Below are 22,735 nucleotides of genomic sequence, written 5' to 3'. Positions count from 1 at the left end.
AAACTTACTTTCTCAAGTTCATGTTATCCAAGTAAAAATGAGGCTCAGTAGTCAGGAGCTCTATACTTCTTATTTTTAAAAGAGAAATTATAAAACTTAAAGGAACTTGATCATCATCTAGTGATGTATTTCTCAAAACTTCTTTCTTAAAGTGATGGTCCCATGAAATCTGTGAAAAATGGGCTCATGGTCAGTAAGTTTGAGAATACCGCATCTTCCTTTATAGAAACTCACTTCTGATGGATCATCTTGGAGGCTTTGAGAAATCATGTACTAAAGAAACTTGCTGGTGGATTGGTTGTTTTTTGTTAATCTATAATTTCTCATAATCTTTGATCCCAGTTTTTTTTTCAGAATAAGTAGTATGTAAGGAATTAGTGATCTGTAAAACACTTTGGTAAATTCTAATATTTATAATTTAATCAAATTCCCTGATTTTACCTCAGAAGAAACTGAGACTCAGAAATTTTTTGTTTCTATATTTTTGGTATTGGAGATTGAACCTAGAGATACTTTACCACTGAGCCACCTCCCCAGCCCTTTTAAATTTTTTTTTATTTTGAGGCAGGTTCTCACTAAGTTGCTTAGGGTCTTGCAAAATTGCTGAGATTGGCCCCAAACTTGCAATCCTTCTACCTCAGCCTCCCCAGTCGCTGAGATTGTAGGTGTGTGCCACTGTTCCTGACACTGAGGGCCCAGAAATGTATCATACTTGTCCCTTCTAAAAACAAAGCCTTACACAAAGAAGGTGCTCAATACTTATTTGGTAAAATGATGATATGTTCATGTTTGGATAACTGGTTAGAGTCAGGACCAAAATCCGGAGGCCCTGACACAATAATACCTACAGTATTTAATAAAGATGATGCAGTTACACTTAAATTCACCATTACTCAAGCTGATGATAAATAAAAACAACATTGTTATTGTTGCTATAAAAAGTGTCATATGCTAGCTAAAAAGATAAACTAAAAGTTGAACAGTTTACAGATGTTTTAAATTATTTTAGACCACAGGTCTGTCTTTAAAGTGTGTCAAATACTGGTCTCTTGAAATTGTTTAAAGCACTTTGGGTTTTAAAAAAAAAACACCTCAAGTCTGTCTAAAGGCATCTGAAAGGGGAATTTTCTGAAGCTTTTTCTATTCCCATGATTCTCACAAAATTCTTCAGTTCATTCTAGCCTAGAAAATAATTGATTTTCTGTAAAGAAGTGCTAATCCCAAAGTGATCACCAAAAAATGAAAAACAAAAAAAAACCCAAAACCTAGATTTCTACAGCTCTGAACATGGTTTTTTGGTTTCCTACTTTTTTTTTTTTAAGTATGCTTGGTATTTTATCCCTAAGAGAACATTTGCTTTTCCATAAAATATTATGCTATATATAAGGAACACCTCAGAATTTTAAAGGACTCTGCTTGGCATGATAGTTTTTGGTCATATTTCAGTAGCACCAAAGAAGATATCTTGGAATGAAATTCTGGAATGGCTTTCCTTTTGACTACCAACTTAAATTAGATGGTGTCTCCCATTGTCTTAGAACAGACTTCTTCGGAGCATTATCATTTCTTGAGAAAGAAACTGTGACAATAGGAAAGGGACATGGGTGAAGAAAAAGCCCTGCATCTTTTGTTTATCTTCAAAAGTCTGTGCATAGTTTTTATTGCTAGAAATAAGCATGTATCATGCGGATCACATTAGTATCAAAAGTTCTCATGACCACACTACCAGTTACTTGATACAACCCAGTATATTGCGCTGTGTTTTCTCAACTGCCTTTGTAAACACAGTAGCCTTAATAGATCATTTTGAAAGAAGCTGCATTTGTTGGTAGCCTTCTTTCAGGTTTCTGACATATCCTTAATCTGATGCTCAGCCTTGTCATTTGGATCAATAGTAAACCAGATAAGATGTCTTCTACTTGCAAGGCTATGGCTATAAAAGGTATTTGAAAAATAAATTCACTTTTTATGTCCATGCCACAAACCTGGGGAGTACTAATTCATCATTTGTCTCTCCATCTGTCTGTAAACAGTCAGTTAAATTGGTTATTGATGAGAATAAAGTGAATTATACTTGAAGCAAGAGTAATATAGAAATAAACTTCATAGTAAATATCTTAAAAAGCTGATATTTCTTGGCTTTTATCTTAACTGTAATCTACTTTAGACTAATGAGCAATTGGTTTTATACTGTTTTCTATTCAAAAATCATCGGTAACAATTTCAGTTATAAATTATACTTTAAAAACTATTCATATATAATATTAAACATTCCTCTATAACATATCTTTCCATTTTATAATTTATAATGCATTTTTATTGTTTAAAAAGTACTTATCTAGTGCCCATTATATATAAGGCACTGCACTAGGCACTACAGATTCTATATTGTGATAATAGGTCATGTTAGAATTGTAGCATTTTAGTGTTAAAGGAAACCTAAAAATCATCTACTCCAAACTTCTCATTTTATAGGAAACTAAATCGCAGTCTGGGTGCTGAGGTTGTGACTCAGCAGCAGAGCACTTGCCTAGCACATGTGAGGCCCTGGTCAGATCCTCAGGATTCATTTTTATTTATAAAATAAAAATTTACAAATTTTTATTTATAAAGTAAATAAAAATGAATAAATAAAATAAATGTATTGTGTCCAACTACAAAATAAATATTTTTTAAAAAATAAAATAAATAAATAAATCGCAATCTATAAATCATGGTCAGACAGTTATTTAGTGAATTTTTTTCCTGATAATCTTTAAAAGTGAACTCAGAGTTCCTTTTTAATCTGTTTCCTTTTCTATGAAGTGAAAATCATTCTGGCTTTCACAGTTGGGATATTATAAATATTAACTAAGACATATTATGGAGCATTTTAAAATTTAGGTGTAATCTAGGGGCAAGAAACAACTTCTAGTAGACAACAGACAGGAAAAAGATTATATCAAAATGTAAACTCTGGTTCCCTCATGTTGATGGGATGGAGACCAATCATCATTTCCTTTGTAATTTCTTTATACTTGAAATTCCTTTAATGAATATGTTATTTTATGATAAAAATAAAAAGTTATTTTCTTTTTTCTAACTTTGTTTTAACATAATTTCAGACTTACAGAAAAGGTGCAAAAATGGAGCCCAGAATTTTCATGTACCTTTACTCACATTCCCCATATGTCCACATCTCACCGTATATGTCGTGTCTTTCTTGCAGTGTATGTGAATGTGTAGACACCCTTTCCTGAGCTGTGTGGAGTAAATCTTACATGAGACACTTTTTTGCCCCCAGATCTTAAGTGCATGTTTTCTGAAAACAAGGACACCCTCTTACATAAGTACAGTTCAGTTATCAAAATCTGGCAATTAATATAAATACTATTCTCGATACCGGAAACGTTATTTGAATTTCACTAGTTGTTCTACTAATGTCATCTATTCTAAAGAAGATCCAGGATCAAGCAATGCATTCAGTTATTACATCATTTTAGTCTTCATTAATCTCTAACAGTTCCTCAGTGTTTTATGTGTGCACATACTTACTTCATGACATTCACATTTTCTAAGATTACAGGCCAGTTTCTGTCATTTTTAACTTGTCTGGTGTTTCCTCATAATTAGATTCAGGTTATGCACTTTTGGTAAGAATACACAAGAGTCATGTTGTGTTTTTCACTGTGCATCATAACAGGAAGCATCTGATGTCGATTTGTCCCAGTAATGGCGATGTTAATTTTGAACACTTGTATAAAGTGGCATCTGCTAGGCTGCTTGCTCCACTATAACATCACTGTTTTTTTTCCTTTGTAATTAATAAGGATCTTGTGGAGAGCTAATTTGGAACTATGTAAATATTCTGATACTCCTCAAAATCTTACCCACTGCTGTTACCATTCTTTGACCACTCCCACCTGAGTCTATTATTATGATGGTTGCCACATGGCAGAAGTTATTTTGAAATTCACTATGTGGGCCCTGGGGGTGTAGCTCAGTGGTAAAGCATTTGCCAAGCATATACAAGGCTCTGGGTTCAATCCATAGTACCATAAAAATAAATTACATAAAATCACTTCTTATTCCAGATACAAATTGAATGAATAGTTTGAGGAAAAACTACAAATATCACCCCTCATATTAAACTATAAAACTATAAATCTAGAAAGGAATGGAAAAGATTGCTAAGCTCAGGATATAGGAATTGTACAAAATCTTCTCTCTTACTTTATTTTTTCAATAATTGTCCAAAATTTTCAATCAGTAGGCATAAAATATAATTTAGAAATTTCAAATTGCTCTCTAAAATGTAGGCTTATTTCCAGTTGGTACACAGGGACTTGAAGGAGACACTAAAATATGATTTAAGAATTATGATATGTTTACACTTAGAATAACTGTTAGAGTTAAGAGATCACTGTGGCAAAACAGGGTGTGTACCCTAGGATAAAATACAAATTGACATATCTAAAATAGTCTGTTCTGCAATTCTTTTTTCCCATTCCAGCTGCTAAACTGTAGAATTTTTCTTTTTTTTTTTAATACCTGGAATGAACCCAGGGGCACTTAACCACTGAGCTACTCCCCAGCCCTTTTTATTTTTTTATTTTGAGACAGTGTCTCACTAAGTTGCTGAGGGCCTTGCCAAGTTGCAGAGGCTGGCTTTGAACTTGGGATCCTCCTGCCCCAGCCTCCCCAGTCACTGGGATTACAGATGTACACCATTGTGATACAATTTTTAAAAGATGATTAGATTTAAGACTAGAGAATACAGGTTTGAATTCAGACATCACCACTGTGAGGACTTATGCTACCATTTTGAAAATGGTAATAGTTACTAGATCATATTACTAATTATGCTCAACCTTTAATTAAAACCTTTTTTAATTTCTTTTTTTAGTCATAGATGGACACAATATCTTTACTTATTTTTATGTGGTGCTGAGGATCGAACCCAGTGCCTCATGCTAGGAAGGCGCTTTATCACTGAGCTACAGCCCCAACCACTAATTAAAACCTTTAATGCATAATCTGAATGTGGTTCATTGAATGTTTCTGAGTTTAACTGGGCACAGTGGTGCACACCTGTGATCACAGCTACTCAGGAAGCTGAATCAGGAGGATTGCAAATCGAGGCTTCCTAATCAACATACCAAGACCCTGTCTCAAAATAAAAAATTTAAAAAGAGCTGGGGGGTGTAGCTCAGTGGTAGAACGATTGCTAGAAGCACAAGGCCCTTGGTTCAACTTCCAGTACCACCAAAAAAATTTCTGAGTTTAATTGAATTTATTTATATATTTATCTGTACATTTGGTTTTCACACTAAGAAATCCAAATCCATTGTGTGGAACTGAAGTCAAGGAAGCAACATATGGATTCAATCAGTTATTTGAAACAGTTCCCCCAAAAGTATATATATCTTAGCAGAGTAGGTGAACTGATTTTTTTTTAAAACTACTTTCATGGTGAGAAGAGATCAATTATTGGATCTGAGAACGAAACCAATATTTATTAAATACTTTCTATGAAACGGTTACTAAATTTTTTAAAACCCATGAGAAATCTGAGGCTTCAAAAAGTAACTTATCCACAGTTAATGCAGCCCAGAAGTTCCCAGATCTGACTGGTTCCAAAACTCCTTCTCAATTATACCATATTGCCTCCCCATGGTGTGGCATTTCAGGATCTCCTGAAGTTTGCTCTTCAATGTTAGGAAAATTAACTATTTGTATTAGGGAAAAAAGAAATAGACCCCAAAACTTTGAGCCTGTGATTATTAGAAATTGTTATTGTTGAGGCAATTTGAATAAAAATATTTAGTTCTGAAGTAGAGATACAGAGTGGGTCTTCTGCCTGTAAGAATTATAGTCTAAGAGCAGGAAGTTGGGTGACTTTATATCATAATCCAACATCTTCCTTTTTCTCATGGGAGGTAACTGAGGCTCAGAGATATTCATCAATAAACCTTTGGACATAAGGATGATCTGGCTGAGCCTGTCTCATGTCCCTGCCTTTCTTAAATCCTTCAGTACTGCTTCAAATGCCGAAAAAGAAGTTTAAACTCTTTGAGCCCAACCCCTTTCATCATCAGGTTCTTGCTTCTTATCCTTTATTGGCCTCAGCCTCCTCTCTTCCCTGTTCCACTCTACTTTGGGCATACTGATTTTTTTAAAGCTTTTATTCTGGTCACCTCTTCCTCATCCCCAGCCCACCTCCCACACAATGCCCTTGCACAGTTAGCTTTCTTCCTAGTTAATCTGGCTTAATTGTGTCTACCCTTTAAGATGCAGTTCAGGTATTGATTTCTCCAGGAAAGCTTTGCACCCTCAAGGCTAGGTTTGGTGCCCCATTTCAGAGTTCATACAACTTGTTCTTACCTCTGGAATTACCGTATTACAGTAATGAATAACGTTTATGTTTTCACTATCTACTATGGCCAAAGTGAGGGATAATGTGGGAATTATTGCACCAAGAAATAAGTGGATACAAAAAAGCTTACTGATGTTGGCTTTAGGACATGTGTTTAGAAAGAGCTCACTGGAGACCAATTGATTGGAAAGAATAGGAGTAAGGCTTGAAGTTGTCTTTGTACAGCATTTTACATAAAATTCAGAAAATATTTATTGTCAATATCAAAGAAATGGGAGTGGGTGATGAAAACAGAAGGGTATTAAATTATTGGTGATCCCAAGTCAAGATTCTGAAAGACTGCCATCTGCTTCATGAAATAAGTCTTGATCTAATCCCTTCCCCTTCCCTCAAGGGACTGAAAGTACAACTTGTATTCTGTCTGTTTTTATGATCTGTTTTGTACCCTTTTTATGCACTTACCCTTCCTTGCTTATACTATATTGCATTGTCTATGAACATACATCTGTATTTTAGTTATTTTTAAAGCTTCCACAACTTTCTTATGCAGAATTATTACATAGAAAATAACTATTGAATATTGAATGAATTGTTGAATTAGTGTTTCTCAATCCTGATTGCATTTTTAAGTCATCTGCAGAGAATTTAAGAGGTATTAACTCCAAAATGTAAGAAGTTCTGATTTCATTGATCTGGAATGGGAACAGTCTTGTTTTTAAACTCCTCAGGCTTGAGAATGCCTATATTACATTCTTTGTTTAAATAGCGGTCCTCAAAATGTAGACTTCTAGACCAGCAGCACCAGCATCTTCCAAAACATTTGTTAAGAATGTAAATTCTTGGGCCTAATACGAAATCAGAGAATGAGAAAAGCTGGCGGAGGGCCTCAGCAATCTGTGTTTTCAAGTCCTCCACTAGAGTCTGCACATTAGAGTTTGAGAACTGTAAATTGAAGACAAAAGGATTATATCCCTTAAATAAAATATCAACTACAACAGACAAAATATCCTTTATAATCATCCCCAAAGTTGCACCAATTCAAAGCACCACTCAAATAAATAAGGGTATCTCACAAGCACAATAGAATTTGTCCTTGTGAAAATAAGTATTAGAACACTTTCTAACTGGTTTCAATATTTATTTTTGTTTTCTATATATGAAATGTTGTCTGCCGAGGTGACTAATTTTTATAATCATCTAAATAAAATAGGTTATGTTAGTCAGGAAAAGCACATGAAAAATCTGGCATTGGGTAAGAAAGTCTCTGAGTAAAGAGTATCTTTCCATAGTTTCCTATCATAGGAAAAAAGAACTTTTTTTTTTTTGACAGTAACATTTTCTCTTTCTCTTGTATTTTTGACCATGTGCCACTTGATAGCTCTGTCTATTCCTATGGAAACCAAGTTAGTAGATGGAGCCAAGACTTGGTGAAGGCATTGGGGAGAAATATTAGAAGAGTTCAGCCACAGAGCAACTAGAGATGTTGCCTTTCCTTCAGTCAAATCCTCTGTAAGAGCCAGAATCTTTTTCAAGCCAGAGAGATGTTCTTGGCTGATGGATTGTCTAGCTGCTCTGCCAGATGGATGAGCATCTTAAACTTGGAAAATAACAAATAAAGCTCCTATTCTGTCTTTGAAGCACCATTCTTAGCCTTTGCTTAGAGAATTCTCAAATAACTTTTTTTTTTAATGTTTTCAAAGAGCTGCTTAAGATGTCAGGTTAGTGATATAGTTACGATCATAAGTAATTAGAAATTTTAGCTATAAAATAAAGTATTTAGACTTGATAATCAGAAGTTTAAGGAAGGAGGGAGAATGTCTGTCACTGAGGAAAGCCATGCAGATTTAATTTCATTTCTGTAGCTCAGTGAATTCATATCTTTCAATAACTTGATTTTTATAGCTGTTTGCTTTTCTATAAAAATTCACTTTAAAGTTTATGAAACCAGAGTAGAACCAGACACCTAAATCAATTGAGACAGGAAAATTGTCTAAAGACAGAAGCATTTGTAGTCTATATTTCATATGGTAGTTTAAAAAAAATCCTAGATTGCATTGTATAGATCCATTAATATGGATATTTAAATTATGCTTGTATTTCAAATAGATGTAGAGGTTCCTATTTACAGTTACGAGCTTTGATTTTAAAAATAACATTTAAAAAAATTTTAAGCATTGTTTTGGAAAAAACAATTGAGGCAACTATTAATGTGAATGACTCATAAGTCTAAGTTTGAATCTAGCTATCTTTGCCAATCTTCAGATCTATATCCTTTTTTCCTAGACACTTCTATGTAGATTCACCTCAAATGCTTCAAACTCTGCATGTAAAAAAAAAAAAAAAAAGATAAATAAACACCTGGGTATATGGTACATACCTGTAATCTCAACTACTCAAGAGGCTGAAGCAGGAAATCTCAAGTTTAAGGACAGCCTGGGCAACTTGTGAAACCATGTCTGAACAAAATAAAGAGATCCGAGGAATGTAGTTCAGTGGTAAATCACCCCAGGGTTCAATTCCCATTAAACCCCCTTCCCCTCCAAACAAAACAAAACAAAAATCAAATAAAACAGATCTCAAAAATCTTGGTCCCTGGCCGGGTATGGTGACACAGGCCTGTAATCCCAGTGGCTTGGGAGGCTGAGGCAGGAGAATTGTGAGTTCAAAATCAGCCTGAGCAACTTAGCAAGGCTCTAAGCAACTCAGTGAGACCCTGTCTCTAAATAAAATACAAAAAAGGGCTAAGGATGTGGCTCAGTGGTTGAGTGCCCCTGAGTTCAATCCCCAGTATCAAAAAAAAAAAAAAAAAAAATCTTCATCACTAACCCTAATTTTCCTTCTATCTTTCCAGTTACATTGACATCACTCTTCATTCTGTGCCCATTCAGGAGTCCTCTTATATATTTCACTGATCTGTCATCTTTATTTCCTATGTTTCTATTCCAGATTGCTGACATAACTCCCTGATGTTCTCCTTGCATAAAGATTTGTTACCATCAAATCTATGCTTCATACAACTTCTAAAATATTTTCTGAACTTTAGGAAACTACCATTTTTATAGTAAGCAGTAAATAAGCCTTGAGGAAGACATGACCTTGTTTCTATAGTTGCTTGTTGCACACACAACCCTGATAAGTTACCTAGATAAAGGGTGGCCAACACTTTGCATCCTTCACGTACTTAATGAGAACACACAGGTATTCATAAGGACCATGGTGAACTGCTTATCCCAACAACCCATCCTTAAGCCTTACATTTTCTTGACATGAGAATGCCATTCTATCATTTACTCTGATTAATCTGACCAAGGAGGACTGGGACCAAATCACTTTAATTAGTCTCATACAGCATTTAATTGACAGATCTCCCCAAAGTCAGATGAAAAAAAAAATTAACAATATGGACTTCAACTACATGCCCCAGCATCCTGGACTAAGTGAAATGTGAATAAATACCAGAGAAGAACAGTAGGTCTTACCTCAGACAGCCAGAACATATCTAAGGCCAGTATATTATCTATTATGACCCACGCAAGGGAATTTACTAGATCTTTGGCATTTACAGGAGAAACCAGATAAGCTAAAAAGCAACCTCCAAACCCAATGGAGAAACATAATATAGCCTACTCTCCCCTACATATAAACATATGACCTTAAAATATACAAGTCAGTTTTGCCCAGAATTTGTTGCTAAATTTAAGGCAACTATAAATATAGATGACTCATAAGTCTAGATTTTGATTCTAGCTATCTCCTCCAATTTTCAGATCCATATCCTCATTTTTTATAGATACCTCTACATGGAATCACCTAAAATATTTCAAACTCCACATGTAAAAAAGATAAATAAGTGGCACGGTATGGGGCACATACCTATAATTCCAGCTACAGTATCTCCAAGGAGTTGCAGCTTCCATTGGCATACATGGCATTACTCAAGGCTTCTCGTGCATCAGAAGATTGCATATGGATTTGTATTCATCAGATTAAAATAAGCTATGTCAGTCTATGTGTTTCTACATGTATAAGTGGGTCTATGTTGGTGGGTATTGTAAGGAACTATTGTTGATAGCAGGAGACATAGCAGAAGTGAAACTTACTGATGTCTATGAATTTTTCTTTCATTGGATATAGATGAGGGTGGCAAACACAGCAGCAGGTCAGATTGCTAGCCACAGCTGCTATTTGGCTCAGGTGACAAACCATCTTTGCTTTGCCATTATACAGTATTGGATTCAGAGGATAAAGAGAATACTAATTGTTGTCCCCCTCTTTGTATCTCACAAGGTCTAAGGTGTTCCCTTCCCTGGGGTGGAAGATGTTGCTTTCCCTTTTTAGTCACAAAATTATAGTGAAAGCAGTAAATAATGTGTCTCATCTTAGTAGACATAACTTCACCTTTTCTCCAGTTTTCTCCTACTGTACCTGCACCTTTCATCTAGAAGGATAAGTGCATATGGAATGAATTTATAGAGATCCATTATATCCCTTACTTTATAGCCCTTATAGGAGAACTCAGAAAGCAGGTTACTCAATCAAATGGTCGTTGTGGATGTTTATGACCTAGGACAATATTACTTGAACAAATAAGCCTAGGGAGGTGAACCAGAAAGTTTCATCTCTAAGCCCCCTTTGGTTGGGCTGACACCTAAAGGATCCACCAACTAGACCAGTCTAAGATTGCTTTCAGGGAAAAAGAAGAAGCATCAAAAGCTGGGCTTGCTGGCACACACCTATAATCCCAGTGGCTCAGGAGGCTGAGACAGGAGGATTGCAAGTTAAAGCCAGCCTCAGCAAAAAGCGAGGCACTGTGCAACTCAGTGAGATCCTGTCTCTAAATAAAATACAAAAATAGGGCTGTGGCTCAGTGGTTGAGTGGCCCTGAGTTCAATCCCTAGTACCAAAAATAAAAGTAAAAAAATGTTAAAAAGAAAGTTAAAAAAAAAAAAAAAAAAAAGGAAAGAGAGAAGCATCATTACCAGAAATGGACAGAGCAGAATTCCAGATTTTCTAAATAGATGTATATAATCCACCACCACTTTTGTCCTACTTATCTCCCAGGAGGGTACAAGGAACCCATTCTAGGGGTGACTACTTTCAGTAACCAAACTGATTCAGGTATGAGGACCAGAAAGAGATAGCAAGGTAGAGCTAGAAATATTTTTGAGTTTATTTTCAAGTAGGTCATCCCTTCTCTTAACAATCCCAAATCCCTCAGGATGATAGGAAGCATGGAATGACCATCAAATACCATAATTGTTGGTCCACTGTTATGTGGTCTTTGTGATAAAAAGCACATCATGGTCAGACCACCAATAGTCTCTAAGCCCCAAAACATAAAATGGTTTAGTTTCAAGGGCCTCAGTGCTATGGCTGGAGTAGGCTGGAACAATGTGTCTGTGGTGGTGAGACACAAAGTAGGTCCAAGAGAATATGGTCAAAGGTCCCTGCCAGGAACAAACAGAAGCATTGTAATATGGCCTCCTTCACCACAAGAGAAAGAGAACAACTTGGCAAAAGACACAGTCTAGTATGTAGTGATATCTTCTGCACCAAAAAAACAAAAAACAAAAAAAACCTTTTTATTTTGAGTCCAGTCTACAATGATGGATTCATTGGTGTTATCTTGTACAATGATGGATTTAGGTAGCAAGCAGCCCATGACCTGGGTAATGGAGAATTATTCTGCAACTTGATTCTGGTGGGTCTTATCAGAGAACAGGCCCTTATTGTTTGCTTCTACATGAGTGACTCTGACTCTCTGATGAGCAGCCACAAATTGTTTCCACAGTTCGAAGCCCCAAAGGGGAATGTCTTTAATCTACCATCTATAGTCTTCTAATTATCAGAACTGATGACTGCAGCATTAGCAACTACCCAAGGGTTAGTAAAGATATGACCAGTACTTAGGAGTATTGCCTAAAGTAAGGGTAATGACTTTCACTCCAGCCCATGGAGCTAACTGGCCCTTACCCCAATCAATATTTGAAAGTTATCATTGAGATTGGGTAATTACTGCCTCCCAATGGACATCATCAGGTTCTTAACTTAACCATCCTATCAGTAAACCAGGCTGAGGCATTCAGGTTACCAGTAAGCCAACAGCTTTGCTTCAGAGACTGTCCACCTCTATGCCAAGTGTTTAGTCCTCAGTGCCAAACAAGTCAGGCTGTAGCAGCGATCAGTTACACAGCACAGTAGTCTCTGTGCTATCAAGGCTTTGCACTCACTTTCACTTTTGACTAGTTGCACTAAACCAAATGAACTTCCCGTGTTCTCACTCCACCTAAAGTTCTATTTCAAATGGCAAGATCCTTGTTGCTCTCACTATTTCTACTTTGAAGATTCCTTGACTTAGCAACCACAACCACATTGCCTTTTAGCTTGTTGCCCTAACATTATGCTAACGTCCCTTCCTCTGCCTTCCCCAAGGAAGGCGAGCAAAGATCAAAGCCCTATTTGGGCAGCTTACTTTAATCCTGCCACTTACCATTCAGACTCACTCACAGAAAGGGTAGTGGAGTCTCTCACACCACCAACCTTGTCCACCCTTGGGCATGATCTCAAGGAGTCTTCCCATCCCTGAACCTGAGGATGGGACTACAACGCTCTTTCCTTATTCTTCAAGAATACTGTCCACATTTCATCCTTTTTTACTGTCTTGTCAGTTGTGGGATTTAATTTTACCTTACAAGGTAACAAGTTAGCTGCACAAGACACAAAGCTTTATTACCAGTGGCATAGCAAGTAGCATGAGCACCTGCATGTTGGCATCCATTTCCCTTGTCCCCAAGTACAATGGGGGCAATACAGAGGACTTGGACATAGCACATAATGGGTTTGCATGATATCTGAAGAATGCTGAATTTAGGGAATCTCCAGCTTTTAGTGAGTACTAAGCAAGCCTGCTTTTTGTGGGTGATATTACTTCATTCCTCAAGATCACTCTTGCAAACTCAACTCTGAGAAACAGCCCCAGTATAGAGTCAAGACATGCCCAGTAAGTACATACAGAAATACTCAAAGCTCATGACACATTTCTTCTTCCAACACTGTGTGGTACTTCCAAAACTGATTTGTGTCTGCAACTATTACAGAAAATTTTTACTGATAATTGTGACCTATATACTTCCTAGGGATAGTAATCTTTTTAAAAATTAATATGGCAAATGTCTTGAAAGTTTATAAATATATAATTATATAGATACCATTAGAATTAATGACAAATCATGTTTCTATTATTTCCATTTCAATTTTAAATAATGTATTTTGGGCATATAATATGGTTAGTGTTTAGAATAAAATATGACAGAATTCCTACTTTACATTTGTATGTGCTATTATCAATATAGTTATAATATTTCCAGGACAAAATTATATACAGACCTATAAATGAACTAAAATATAGTGCACAATTGTATGTAAGTGAAAAATAGTTTACTCCCTAAGTATAATGAGGGTAAATATAAGCACTGGGAATTTAGAACAAGAATGCAAAGAAATTAATGGAAAAACAGTATTGTTTTTGGTAAAACATCTGGCCCCTTTGGTATTTCAGTGAGAAAAGGGCTGCTAGAGACCATGTCAGCCAAGGATTAAGCATTGGAATTTGTTAAAGTAATTGTTTCATCTGAAGATGAGACAAATAGCAAAGGTTCTTAGTAGCAAGATATAAAAAATATGGTAGTCATTTGGGAAGGAAATGTAGAGGTTCAGAATGTTTTGAAGATCAGCTGCCAACTGTTTAGAAGTTAGTGATAAAAGAACTTACCAGAAATAGTCTTATTGAAGAAGATGATTTCATATATATCTGGCCCAGAAGATAATCCCTTCAAATGAATAATGGAAAAGCAGTTGTATTTTTGCTAATGCAAAGAAGATATTTATAAGTTTTGGATATTCTTTTCCTCAATGTGAGTCTATAGCCTTAGAGGAATCTGTATAGAGAAGTGGCGGGAACAGGACAAAGCCCAAGTTTCAGGACTGGGAAGCTATCTACTGGATGAATGACAATAACTACAGTATCCCTGATATCACTTCAGATAGGGCTTGCAAAAGTCTTTCTAAGACCAAATTCTTATAATAGACAGGGAGCCAAGTATAAACAAATAGAAGGGTAAAGAAAGAGAAAAAGGAAAGAAAAACAAACAAATTTAAAATACACTTAAAGCAAAGATTCTAAAATATATGAAGAAATCTAATGCTAAAAAGCTACTAATTTCATCGTTCAGATTATAAACTTATTTCTAATGGAAGAGCTGAAGAAAAGCTAAAAGATGAGTTGATTAGATTAGTTAGTTGCACAAAGAGAGATGACATTTGCAAGACCAAGAGTTAGTATCCAGAAAGTATAAAGAATTCCAGTAAGAAAAAGATAAATAGCCAAGTTCCAAAATCAGTAAATAGTACAAAAAGGTTATTCACAGCAGAAGAAAGAAATAGCCATCCAAACATTCCCCCTCAATTAGGAAATGCAAATTAAATTTATAATACAGCACAACTGTATTCCAATTAGACTGGCAAAAGTTAACAAGTCTGACAAAACAAGGTGTGACAAGGATATGAACAAACAGGGATTCTCATATGTTAGTGATGAGAATGCAAATTGGAGTAGATATTTTAGAGAGCACAACACTTTCAGAAATTTACCAGGATATATATACAAGAAAATTCATTATAGTACTGTTTGTAATGGCGAAAAATGAGAACTATGCTAAATATACTGCTTTGATTAAAAGATGAACAGTGATTTATTCAGAACCATATTTATAAAGATAGAGAACATATAAAACAACTCCAGGTAGTTTTGGAGATTTTATGCATATGTAAAAAACATGTATACACATTCATTCATATACATATTCATACATACATATACATATACATGCATATAGACATATATATGAAATACGAAATTCATTGGGATGATAAATGCCCTATTCAGGATCATAGACTGTGAAGAAGGAGAGAATATAATTGGGGACACAAAGGGAGCATTAACCATAACTGTTAAATTTTATTTCTTAAAAATGAAAAAGCAAAATTCCAAAATTGTTTGCTCAAAATCTCCTATCATTGTCATTAAGATTAAATAGTTATATGGGTTTTTTTTCTTGAAAAGGAGTCTGTCCTAAGAGAACTAGATATTCATATAAAGTTCAAATTGGCATTTGGGGCTGATTTGTTTCTCTGATTTACTTCAAGTGCTATTCTCCAGGTCAGAGAACTTTTTCATTCTCTTTCACCCTTTCAGAGATTATGCCCCTTTTTATACATTTGGATACAATCCAAGTGTCAAAATCATTCATATGATAGATAAAAGAAGTTCTTGGTGTTAATAATTACAGAAAGATGAAGATGAGAATTATGATTACCTGATGAAATACACACACACTATTTTATTTACTGTTTCATAGGTGTTTGGTGATATTTTCACATTTTAGAGGCATACTGTACCTGATTGTATCACAGTAATGTCCTTACAGTGACTAAGTCAAGACGTTTCTGTAATGTCAGATTTTTTATTTCTGTCTATTTGCCATATTTCCTTAAGAATATGTACTCTTTTGAGCTGGGCAAAGTGGCACATGCCTGTGATCCCAGCTACTAAGAAGATAAAATAGGAGGATCACAAGTTTAAGGCCAGCCTGGGCAACTTAATGAGATCCTATCTCAAAATAAATTTTTCAGAAAAGAGTTAGGGATATAGCTTAGTATGTGAGGCCCTGGATTCAATTCCTAGTACCAACCACACATACTAACAATTACAAAAAATAGATGCACACACATACACACACATGCATGTACACACGAGTACATACATACACATTCTCTCTCTTTTGATCTATTATCTTCTTCACTCTTATACTATTTCTTACCAAATCAAAAATTATGAAAGCAGATCCCAAAGCAAGCAGTTCTCACCTGAGAATCAGTTTCTGTGTGGCCCTAAGAGGTGGTACCAGATGATTAACTTCCAAATCCTCCCTGAAGTAAGATTATTCCTAAAAACTGAAGAAGTATTCATTTCAAACAATACTGAGGAAATATTGAGACATCTTGCTTGTTTATGTATTGAGAGGGCTTTATGAGAAGCAAAATAGCCTATAACATGGGTCCCCAGAGTCAAACAACCTTCTAAGGTCTACAAATTAACTTGCTACCTTAAGCTATTGTCTTCCTTTCCTGCTGACACTAGAAATATCCTTCTGGCTTTGGGAAGTTTTGTTGTTTTGTTTTGTTTGGCTTTTGCTTTTGATTCTTTTTGGTGTTAGGAATCAAACCCAACCCAACGTGGAGGTTGTCAGAAACCTGCTGGATAGAGTCATCTTGGAAGACCGTGGCTTCATGCGTACTAGGCAAGATGCTCTACCATTGAGCTAAGCCCAGTCTCTCTCCTGATTTTGGGTTTCAAATTTCCCTGCCCTTTCTGCCCCAGATATTGAATTTGCATATGATAAGTTTTAATAAATACTTACTTGTCAGAGTAAAGAGGTCGACTTTAAGCCAAGTGAATTTCACTGTTTCTAGGGGCAGCTATCATAGGTGATACCTGATAGGTGTCTCTGTCCTTGGTCTTGTATTATCAGTATCTGTAGGTAGGGAAGATACATCTTTCTCAATGTAAGGTGAAAAAAATAAAAAGAAAAACCAGTATTTTTATCATTCCAACTATTATACTTATACCTATTCCTCACCTTGTTTCTCTCCTTAATCTACTAAACTGTGAATACAGTTAAATCTATCTACTGCCCTCTATCATGGGCCATTCTTGGTTCCACTAGGCCATCTATATTCTGTGGCCTCCTTCACACTAGAAAACTATTCATAGTCATACTAACAGACATTTGCTGAGCATTTGCTTTGTACACTGAGTACTTTTCAGATATTATCTATCTCATTTCACATGCATCATAACTTCGGTACCATAATTATCCTTGTTTTACAGATGAAGAATCAGAGATAGATACAGAAGGATACCTTATATCATAAACATTTTCCATGATTCTTCAGTGAGGAGCAAAGATGAGACTATGTTAAAGAGCTTTCTATTAAGTAAAGTGGATGCAAACATCATACTATTTCCTGCTTCATAACAAGACTCAATTAATGCTTGTTGAATGAATGAATGAGTAAATATTGCTGGTATGTGCCATGTTTGTGAAGGTAGAATCCCCAACATAATGTAAAATGTAAATATGCCAAGTACTGTGTCTCTACTCAGTAGTCACCCCACCCTGACATACATATGCCAGTTTCCTTCCTCTCCTTCCATTTCCTCTAATTTCACAATCAAAATGATTGTCTGATTGCATATCTTTAAAAGGTCATGATAAATTATTCTGTAATGTTTGAAATGTTATGCTCAGAAAGGTCAAATCTTATTTTTTGGTATGAAGTGTCATATAGATTTGTTTTTCCTCGGCACTTTTTCTTTTTTTCAAAGATGTGAAGAAATTTAGAGCAGGGTGCCCTCTTGAGGAAATTCTAGCACTTTCCTTCTCAAAAACTGACAGAATAAAATGAGAAGTCCATTAATCATTACACTATTAACAAAGTTCAAATAAATGAAATATTAAAAAGTAACAATAACCAGATACCAGTTATTTGAGAATTAAGGTTCTTAACTCTGTGATATAATACAGCACTATAAATAAGAATTTTTAAATGAAAACAAAAACTTCTGAAAGATATTTTATTTCTTCATTCTTGCCTATTAGTCTTTCATGTAATTTACTTATATTTATTAAGCACCTGTTTTGTGCCAAGAACTATGCTGAGCACAGAGGTCATTGAAACAGCTTCTGCCTTTGTGAAACTTATAGATTGTGAGGGAGTTTGTGAAAGGAAGCGAATATATATATAACTACAAACTGAATAAAATACTATGAAGGAAATGGAAAGGTAGTAGGATAAAGAATAAGAAAATAAGTTCTACTTAGGGTTGTCAAGGAAAGTCTCTCTGAGATGAAATCATTAAGCTGAGTCAGTTTGTTCTTCCGTCCATTCCAGCTGTGTTCCTCTAACATAGTCTTGTGCACTTCCTTCTAACCTGGGTTTTATCTCTCCTTGTCTCTGTCCCAACCCATGGGTTAACCCCTGTGGGCAAGTAAGTCAGTCTCCTTCATCCTTCTGCACCTTTATTACCCTAGCTAGTCCCCTTTACCTTAGAGCCTCACATCCTTCACCCTGGGTTGTCTGTTTGATTAAGAGGTATCTTGCATCATTATACTCAAAGACCTCACCTCCATAAAGGTTAAGGTCCGAGAAGATAAAACAGATAACCCTGCCTTCCACTATGCTTTGTGTAGGGAGAGACAAATAAGCATGAAGTAGGCCGAAAACTTAATCAATGTAGTACTTTTTGGTCATGTTGACCTTGAAACATATAGAAGCCTCCCAGTCAGAATTGGAAGAAAGGAATTAGATCTCAGGAAAGAACTGTATAGAACTATTTTTAGAGAGTTTTATTTTGTCTCAAAGCTCCCATGTTATACAGGTCTACTGTATAATGGTTGTCCTGGATCCCCAATATTATATTGTTCTAGCCCTTGTACCTAAGTTTCTTTCTCTAGATGGGTTTATTCTACAAGATTAGAAGACTTAATTGATACAGAAAGTATTACTTCTAAGTGGATGGCCTACAATGACTTCAGGGTTGGAATTTAGGTGCCCATTTGAAACTGGGATATGAACTTTGAATAGGCTGCTTTACTTGTTTAAAAAAAATAAAACAATTGCTATCTTAGTTTAGAAGTATCATAAAAGTATTTTTCCTTTTATTAAGTTCTCTGAATATTTTGCTCTAAGACAATGATTAAAATACTCAAAACATTTAAAAATTTAAAAAATGGCTCCAAAGTAAATTTCTTCATATTGTTTCTTTTTGTTTTATTTAGGGAAATTATCGTTTCATGAAACTCTTACTTACACGCAGAGCAAACTGGATGCAAAAGGATTTAGAAGAAATGACGCCTTTGCACTTGACCACCCGGCACAAGAGCCCTAAGTGTTTGGCACTTCTGCTAAAGTTTATGGCACCAGGGGAAGTAGATACACAGGATAAAAACAAGGTAATAGACTGGCAAAGTCTAAGACAAATGAGAAGAGAAAGCAAATGTTTCCTTTTATGAAATGAAACTTCAAGAAATAAAGCCTGAATCACCACCCATACCTACAGTAGAAGAACTCCATATCTCCATCCATTCCAGGAAAGTATTTCACTTAAGTTCTGTTATTTTAGCTTCTTTGCTACCATGTAGGTACTATCATCTCCTTTTTATAGATGGGGACACTCAAGCTCAGAAAGATTAAAATTTTGCACAAGACCCAAGTGATAGAACTAGAATTCAAATCCAAGCCTGTTTAACTCCAAAACCCAATATTGACAGAGTGTCATGATAATTAATGTAGTGGTTAGGCTCATGGTCCCCAGAGCAATGTCCCAAGGCATAGTGGTCTAATGGCCTGGGCTTTGGCATCAAATTCCTTGGGTTTCAATCCAGAAGCCACCACTTACTTGTTCTGTGTCCTTAGGGAATGTTTAATTCCTATATGTCTCAATTTTCTCATATGTGAAAAGGGGTATTCAGATCGTTGAAAATAAGGGCTGGGGCTGTAGCTCAGTGGGAGAGTAGTACTTGCCTAACATGTATAAGGCACTGAATTTGATCCTTAACACCATGCAAAAATGAAACAAAATAAAGGCATGCTGTCCATCTACAACTAAAAAAAAAAAGAAAAAGATGGTTGACCTCAAAGTGGATCAAGCACCTAGGAATTAAATCAGAGACCTGCTTCTCAGCAAAAGAAACAATCAGTGAGATGAATAGAGATCCTACAGAATGAGAGCAAATCTTTACCACAAGCACATTAGATAGAGCACTAATCTCTAGGATATATAAAGCACTCAAAAACCTTAACACCAAAAAAACAAATAACCCAATCAATAAATGGGTGAAGGAACTGAACAGACACTTCTCAGAAGATAATATACAGTCAGTCAACAAATATGTGAAAAAATGTTCAACATCTCTAGCAATTAGAGAAATACAAATCAAAACTACTCTAAGATTTCATCTCACTCCAGTCAGAATGACAGCTATCAAGAATACAAACAACAATAAGTGTTGGTGAGGATGTGGGGTAAAAGGCACACTCATTCATTGCTAGTGAGACTGTAAATTGGTGCAGCCAATCTGGAAAGCAGTATGGAGATTCCTTGGAATGGTACCATCATTTGACCCAGCTATCCCATTCCTTGGTTTATACCCAAAGGACAGTATACTACAGAGACATAGCCACATCAATGTTTATAGCAACACAATTCATAATAGTTAAATTGTGGAACCAACCCAGACACCCTACAGTAGATGAATGGATAGGGAAACACTTGTATATAGACACAATGGAATATTACTCAGCAACAAAAGAGAATAAAATCATGGCATTTGCAGGTAAATGGATAGAGTAGGAGAATATAGTACTAAGTGAAGCCAATCCCCAAAAACCAAAGGCCGAATGTTTTCTTTGATATGAGGATGCTGATTCATAATGGCAACTGGGGGGAGCATGAGAGGAATGGAGGAACTTTAGATAGGGCAAAGGGAAGGGAGGGGAAAGGAGGGGGCATGGGGGTAGGAAAGACAGTGGAATGAGTTAGACATCATTACCCTAAGCACACGTATGAAGACAGGAATGGTGTGAAAATACTTTGTATATAACCAGAGACTTGAAAAATTGTGCTCTGTATGTGTAATATGCCACGAATTACATTATGTCATCATATATAACAAATTAGAACAAATAAATAATTTAATTAAAAAATTATTAAATAAAATGAGATAATACATACAAACTGTTCAATGCTTAGTGCATAGTATACTCTCAATAAACGCTCACTGTTACATAACTATTAATTTAATTTTAAGTTCTAATATCTGATCTAGCATTTATTGCTAGGATTTATTATGTTCTCTGGTACTAAATTCTTAAATATTGTACATAATAGTCATCTTTTTGATTGATGTTCTGAACATTCTTTACCTGAGGTAAAAATGTGGTCATTAGTTAAACAAGAACAATAATCTTCTTTCTTTCCATCAGGTACTTAGTCATAGAGTCTTGTTAACTCCAGTGCTCCCATGTAATTAAAACTCTTAGAGCCAGGCACAGTAGGACAAGCCTGTAATCCCAGCTGCTTGGGAGGCTGAATAGATGATCATAAGTTCAAGGCCAGCCTCAGCAACTTAGTGAGACCCTGACTCAAAATAATTCTTTTTAAAAGAAAGGCCTGAAGATATACACACACACACACATACACACACAACTTCTTAAGTTAAACAAGATTATGTCATCATATATAACAAATTAGAACAACTTTTATTATATATATATATATATATATATATATATATATATATATATATATATATAAAATAAAATGTAGTGGTTAGGCTCATGGTCCTATAGCAAATTAGGTCAACTTTTACTTTATAGTAAATATATATATATATATATAATAAAATGTAGTGGTTAGGCTCATTGACCTATAGCAAATTAGGTCAACTTTTACTTTATAGTAAATATACATTAATATTGTTCCTAACTCATGGTATCTACAGTGGTAATATTTCACTAGAAAAAAACAGTTCGATTTATCTACAAAGAACCGTTAATCACTTAAACCTCCCATGTCTTTAAGCTTTATAATATCTTCCTCAATGTATTCTAGGCACTTCCTGCTGTCTTCCAGTATCTCTATGTTCTGTTTTTGGACAGAAAAGGGAGTTTATGTAGTCAGGCAGATGAAACAGAGCTGCACATTACAGCAAGTCACAGAGATGACAGCAAGACCAGAGCCTAAAGAGTGATTCTTCAAAGACCATCTGTAGTAAAGGATCAGGTGTTTTGGGTTTTTTTTTTTTTAATTTTTAATGTCACAGATCAATTATTTTATAACATGCATTAAAAATGAACAACAAAAATCTAATTAAGAAGGACAAAGAATTGAATAGACATTTCTCCAAAGAAGATACACAAATGGCTGAAATGATGCACGATCATTAAGAAAATGCAAATCAAAACCAGTGAGCTAACACTTTACAACTGTTAGTGTGACTATTATCACAAAAACAGAAAATAACCAGTGTGGGAAGGATGTGGAGGAATTTGAATGCCAATGCCTTACTGGAAGAAGTGTAAAATGCTGCAGCTACTATACAAAACAGCATGGCAATTCCTCAGAAATTAAACATAAAATTACCATATGATCTGGCAGTTCCAGTTTTGGATAAATACTCAAAGAATTGAAATTAGGAACTCAAACAGACATTTGTGCATTCATGTTCAATAGCAGCATTATTCACAATAGCCAAAAGA

General features: G+C 35.3%; 1 protein-coding gene across 7 annotated transcripts in view; it reads left to right on the top strand.

Annotated features, from left to right (window-relative positions):
• The window catches only part of Invs (inversin), a 169,056-nt gene that overhangs the window by 56,918 nt on the left and 89,403 nt on the right, over positions 1-22,735 (top strand). For all 7 annotated transcript variants that reach the window (XR_013090362.2, XR_013090361.2, XM_076845754.2 and 4 more), the window contains exon 4: positions 19,255-19,428. Coding sequence is in view for 5 of the 7 variants with exons in the window: in XM_076845754.2 (XP_076701869.2) it covers positions 19,255-19,428 (174 nt within the window). In the remaining 2 variants the exon portion in view is untranslated. The remainder of the gene's footprint in view (positions 1-19,254; positions 19,429-22,735) is intronic.

This window comes from Callospermophilus lateralis, chromosome 2 (genome assembly GCF_048772815.1).
Source record: "Callospermophilus lateralis isolate mCalLat2 chromosome 2, mCalLat2.hap1, whole genome shotgun sequence".
NCBI lineage: Eukaryota > Metazoa > Chordata > Mammalia > Rodentia > Sciuridae > Callospermophilus > Callospermophilus lateralis.
The sequence above is the reverse complement of the archived record's forward strand: the minus strand, read 5'-3'. Positions and strand labels throughout refer to the sequence as shown.